Below are 6,048 nucleotides of genomic sequence, written 5' to 3'. Positions count from 1 at the left end.
GTAGGGGGCATGCAGGAGGCAGCCAATCAATGATTCTCTCTCATCATTGATGTTTCTAATTCTCTCTCCCTCTTCCTTCCTCTCTGAAATCAATAAAAAATATTTTAAAAAAAGAAATAAAATAACATTAATGTTTATCTCTAGATTCACCAGCTGTGGGTATAGAGATTTTCCCCAACGTGTGGATGGGTGTGTACTGACCCGGTCGCCCCTGATCCCATGGATCTTTGTATGTGCACCATCCACATCCAAGACATGCTTTGGGCTCAGCACTGAAGTCTGTGGTTTGCAAGGCTCTCCGGCCTGTGCAAACTTAGACTCATTAGCATTTTTGCTCTAAGTCCAAATCACTGCCCATTTTCATTTCACTAAATTGGATTTCGGACATGAGAGAAGAGGCTACAGCTATTTTGTGGGACAAAATTATATTCTAATGTTTTGTTGAGGATAGATGCTCTTATAAAGCAACAATGGCACCAATTTCAGTGAACCGGCAATCTCCTGCTTTCAACCCTTTTGTTCTAAGTAATTTCTCCCTTCGTGGTAAGAGGGAGTCAAAATGTTTACACCACTTTCTGGCATGGATCTCGAGTAACCTAAGCAAAGCGTAAGGAGGCGGGAAAATACCAGTTTGCACAATGCTGTCACTTATTGCAGATGAAAACGTGTGGAAATAGGAAATTAAATCTTAAAACTGAAAAATATCCAATGTCCCTGCAGGTACCACCACTGTGACTGGTTATACTTTCTGAGCATAATAGTGAATCCAGATAAATCCATCATATAAGAAAGTCACCCTTTCTCCCGGAAAAGTCCACCTTTCATCCAATTTAAATAACATATTCGATCCCTAGGGTTTAAATATATCTGATGATTAGAAAAGGGTTAATTTCCAGGATACTGAAAGAACTAGGTTTCTGGAGATATGGTCTTTACAGGAATTCATTAATTAGTTATATGGGCTGAAATCAAATCTGAAAGCATAAGAAATTTATTTTCTCAATCTCTTTCAAGTCATCCAATAAAAGGTACAGGTTCTGGGCGGGGTGGGGGTGGGGGGCAGAATGACCTGGTTTTAAATTATAGCTGGGTCTCTTGCTAGCCGTGACGTCTCGGGGAAATCATTTAACCTTAACCATCTATTCTTACCCTCCTAAGATGGGGTTAATACCACCTAACTTGCTGAGTTGAGAAGTGTCAAGGACATGGTGACCCTTAATAAGTGATAATTATTCCTGTGATGTAGGCAGTAAATAGGAAGACACTGATTATGTATTTCAAATCATTCACGAAGTTCAGTATTAATTACACAAAGCGTGTGAATAATGATCACCATAATAATGCAATCTCTTAGCAAATAATATAACGTAGTAATGTAATCTCTTAGCAAAACCTCTGCTGCATATCATGCGATTTACCCTTTCTGAGTAGTATACCTGTATTGACAATTAATAGTCACAACAACCCTCTGAGGTACTATTTATTATCCTCATTGTACAAATAAGGACTCTGAGGCACAGAGAGGTTCAGTAATTTGCTCAAGGTTGAACAGCAGAGTCAGGATTCAAGCCCTGGCAATGTAACTGCAGAGCTTATGCATTAAACCACTTCATTAAAAGCCTGAGAAGAACATTGATGTAACATAAGAGCGATTCACCCATCAAATACAGGTATGTATTAAATAATACAAGATGCTACATTCTGTGCAGGACACAGAACCTATAACCTTCAAGAAGCTAACAATATGGCAACTAGAAGCAATTATACTACCCGGAAGTTAGGACTCAAAAGCCATATTTCTCTGGATTAAAAAAAGGGTCTCATTTGTATTACTGTTACCTAATAGCCATACAATTCCAAAAATTATGGCACAACCACTGACTACTTACAGAGCCCGTCAGGGTTTCTGCATCTTCTGAAAAATATGAATAAAACCATTACTGTACTTCGTTCATCTCTAAGATCTTTTAAAAAGAGATGCAGAATTTATTTTTATGTCCTTACTATAGTGTGTCTAACATATCACCACCAAAATAGGTCATAAACAGAATTCCTGGTCATCAACAATACCAAAAATTGGTCAAAAGGTAGATCAATGTTAAAAGTAACTCAAATAAGCAGCAAAAGAGGGTCCTCTCTCGATGCACATAGATAAGAACAATGATGCTATGACCAGGCATATAGATTTCTTTTCTCTTCCCTCTCTTATTGTCTTAGTATTATTTTTCATTGTCTTAAAGCACAAATAACATAAGTAGGCTTCTGACTGCCTGAAAGTATTTTATAAGCTTTAACATAGGGTTACTCTCATTTACTCTAGGAGAGAATACGTTACAACCTATCAAAACAAAACAAAAATAATTGTGGAAAATGCATGTCTATAATGTGTATACAATTATTTATGTTAAAGTAAAAAGTTACCTTTATTGCCCTTTTAACCATTTTTGTCTCAAAGAATTGCACTACCAAATAATGATGTAGTTTAAAACTGGAACACTAATCTAACGGCTGTAGCTTCTGCCTTTTCATTCCTTTTCAAGGGGAAACAGGCTGTTCAGAAGCCAAGTGGGTTAGTAAAAGGAATGGCACCATTTTCCGTTCAGTGTGGGTGAAGGCTAGACGGCAATGATTTTTTTTTCTCATTCTTTTTCAGGAAACAATGGAAACCAAAGGACAGTTAGCAGCCCGGAAATCAAATGGAAAAGGTGTTGCAAATGATCAGTAAAAGGCACCTGGCAGGTAATTCATCTAAAACGACTGGCTTTGCAAGTGTCGCCAGTCTGGACACGAATGACATTACCCCGCTTCCCTGGACAAGAAGGCAGTGCCCTCAGTGGCCCACATGGTGCTCACCTGAGTCTGTCTGTCTTCTGGCAACCCTGGCACATGGCTGAAACTTGAAGGCATCTCCCCAAGATCTGGTTACTTCCCACACCTCCTTGCTATTGATTGTCTGCAATTCCCTCAGTTACAAACACGCGTCCTTCATAATTTGCGATTTTATTTAGCTTTTCAAGTGCCGTGATGGTGACGGTGTGTTGTGGAATCTGTGTTTTTCTGTTGTTGACAAGAGGACATCTGAAGGTCCCTTGTAGCAAGGTTTCGGATACACCGATGGAATCTTTCCTTTGGTTATGTACAGAACACCTTTATATTTGCTTTTTTTTTTTATTTCATTGGTTGCCCGGAAAGTTCTTGGTGAAAGAAAACAGTAGAGAAGCATCTTTTGAAATTATTGCCTAATCACTCACATTTAATTCAAGTCACGCCTGATTGTGGTGTATACCTAAAATCCCAAAGATGGCATTTTCCTTCTCGATTCAGTCATTATAGGGTGATATCAATGCTTTTTTTTTTGTAGTAAAAAAATATGCATTTTGTGAGTCATTTCACCACCTTGGAATTTCAGACTTGATTTGTGCGGTTTATTCAAACAGTGGTTTTCCTTATGAAATCATGTAAGTAGGAACCATCTGGAAAGGTTACTGTGGAAACGGCAGGGGCTAGGGGGGCAGGGACAGAGAGCAAGAGATGCCATGACAACCTTTTTCGGGTTTCCTAGGAAACCTGGGTTGCTATGGAAACTACATCAGCCGGTTTGGAATTAGTAACTTCCGCTGGAAGGAATGTCTGCCACTTTAATCTTCTTGTGATGCCACAGAAGCTTATCTCTCAGATGCATTTAGGAAATTTTGTTTGTTTGTTTCAGCAGCACTGAAAACATCTGTTTCTAGCGGCTGGAACACACACACACACACACACACACACACACACACAGAACTTCACAGGAATGGGTTAGTCTCATACTTTGGAAATGCCTAACAAGCCCAAAAGCCCAAAGAGTTAAATGAATGAGTCAGATCAGTACGTCTTGGGCACTTCCCTTTGTTCAAAGTTGTAGAGATCCTTAAAATTCTGGGAAGGGGGTTCCGAACAGAATGGGAATTCCAGTCAAAAACCAAATAAACTTCCGGTGCGTTTATACGTCTTTTTGATCGGACTTCCCATCCACACATCCACAGTGTCGGCAGTTGAGCTAAACTATTCAGTGCTGCTGAGTAAAGGTCCAAAGAAAGGAGGCATCCTTCCGGCGTGCGCCTGCTTTACTTAGTAAAGAAAAGCTGTCTTAATTCTGAGGTTAAACAGTTACTCTAACTGTTCTGCAGTTTCATTTCCTCCCAGGATGTACAGGGGTTTTTTTGTTTTTTTTTTTGTTTTCTTCCATAGGGCGGGTCCTGGAAATCAAATTCAAAGTTTGCTGTTTGCAATATTAAGAGAGAGAGAGAAAGAGAGAGAGAGAGAGAGAGAGAGAGAGAGAGAGAGAGAGAGAGAGAAGAGCTGAGAGAATGCAGCCACTTGCAAAACAGACACCTGTTTCAGTGTGAAGCAGTCCTGGGGTGGGGGGGGGGGGGAATGAAGTGCGCTGTCCACTTCCTCCTGTCCTGTCCTGGATGGATGGTCTGGAAATGTCTAAAACAAGGGCATACACAGACCAGGGGGGCACGGTCCGCACGAGCCTGAGCACAGCAGGTCACTGGGATCGTAGGTTACACATCCGTAAATATCTTTTTGATGCTGACACAGGAGTTGGGGTTATTGTTCGCGGTGCAGGCGGCGGTGGAATTGGCCGTCTTGAAGGGGGTCTGGGGGAAGGCGCTGTGGTTCATGGCCCCCTCTTCGATCACCATGTACTCCGACTTACTCAGGGTGGAGTTGCTCCTGGTTTTCCGCAGCTCCTCGGCCGAGGCGGAGAGGTGCTGGCAGCTGCCCACGTGCATGTACTGGGCTTGCTCTTCGCCTTCGGTCTCCCGGTGGTAGAAGTAGTTGAAGTTGGAGACAATCACGGGGACCGGCAGGGCGATGGTCAGGACGCCCGCGATGGCGCAGAGCGACCCCACAATCTTGCCCCCGATGGTCACCGGGTGCATATCCCCGTAGCCCACGGTCGTCATGGTGACCACGGCCCACCAGAAGGCGTCGGGGATGCTGCTGAAGCGCGAGGTGGGGTCGTCCGCCTCGGCGAAGTAGACGGCGCTGGAGAAGAGGATGACGCCGATGAAGAGGAAGAAGATGAGCAGCCCCAGCTCCCGCATGGACGCCTTCAGCGTCTGGCCCAGGATCTGCAGCCCCTTGGAGTGGCGGGAGAGCTTGAAGATGCGGAAGACCCGCACCAGCCGGATGACGCGCAGGATGGCCAGGGACATGGCCTGCTGCCCGTTGCCCTGGCGCTCGGCCAGCTCCGTGCCCAGCGTGATGAAGTAGGGGATGATGGCCACGATGTCGATCAGGTTCATGATGTTCCGCGAGAAGGTGGCCTTGCTGGGGCACGCGAAGAACCGCACCAGCAGCTCAAAGGAGAACCAGATGATGCACAGCGTCTCCACCACGAAGAAGGGGTCGGAGAAGCTGGAGGCCCCCGCGGCGGCGGCCCCCGACGCCGTGCCGTTGCCCGCCCCCTCCGGCAGCTCCGGCGCCGGCGGCGGCGCGAAGTAGCCCCGCTCGTCGCGGAACTCGGGCAGCGTCTCCAGGCAGAAGATGACGATGGAGACGAGGATGACGAGCACGGACACGATGGCGATGCCCCGCGCCGGCCCCGAGCTCTCCGGGTACTCGAAGAGCAGCCACACCTGGCGCTGGAAGTCGCGGCGGGGCAGCGGCCGCTCCTCCTCGCGCAGGAAGCCCTCGTCTCGCGGAACTTCTCCATGGCCTCCTCGCCCAGCTGGTAGAAGCGGATCTCCTCGGAGAAGATGTCGATGGGCACGTTGACCGGCCGGCGGATGCGCCCCCCGGACTGGTAGTAGTAGAGGATGGCGTCGAAGCTGGGCCGGTTGCGGTCGAAGAAGTACTCGTTGCGGAGCGGGTCGAAGTACCGCATGCGCCGCTTGGGGTCGCCCAGCAGCGTCTCGGGGAACTGGCAGAGGGTCTTGAGCTGCGTCTCGAAGCGCAGCCCCGAGATGTTGATGACCACGCGCTCCCCGCAGCAGTCCTGGCGCCGGCGGCCGGCAGCGCGGGCGGCAGCGGCTCGTAGCGGTCGCGGTCACGGTCACG

At 46.6% G+C, this 6,048-nt stretch overlaps 1 protein-coding gene across 1 annotated transcript; it reads right to left on the bottom strand.

Annotated features, from left to right (window-relative positions):
• Positions 1–4,302: 4,302 nt before the first annotated feature.
• KCNA3 (potassium voltage-gated channel subfamily A member 3) lies at positions 4,303–6,048 on the bottom strand (the record flags this gene model as incomplete). The annotated part of the gene is given in 3 exon segments (XM_006110139.3): positions 4,303–5,689; positions 5,692–5,991; positions 5,994–6,048. Coding segments are annotated over 3 exon segments (1,497 nt in total), but the record flags the coding sequence as incomplete, so codon positions are not given.

The sequence above is a fragment of the Myotis lucifugus genome, unplaced genomic scaffold (assembly GCF_000147115.1).
Source record: "Myotis lucifugus unplaced genomic scaffold, Myoluc2.0 scaffold_101, whole genome shotgun sequence".
Classification (NCBI taxonomy): Eukaryota; Metazoa; Chordata; class Mammalia; order Chiroptera; family Vespertilionidae; genus Myotis; species Myotis lucifugus.
This window is presented reverse-complemented; position numbering and strand designations above follow the sequence as displayed.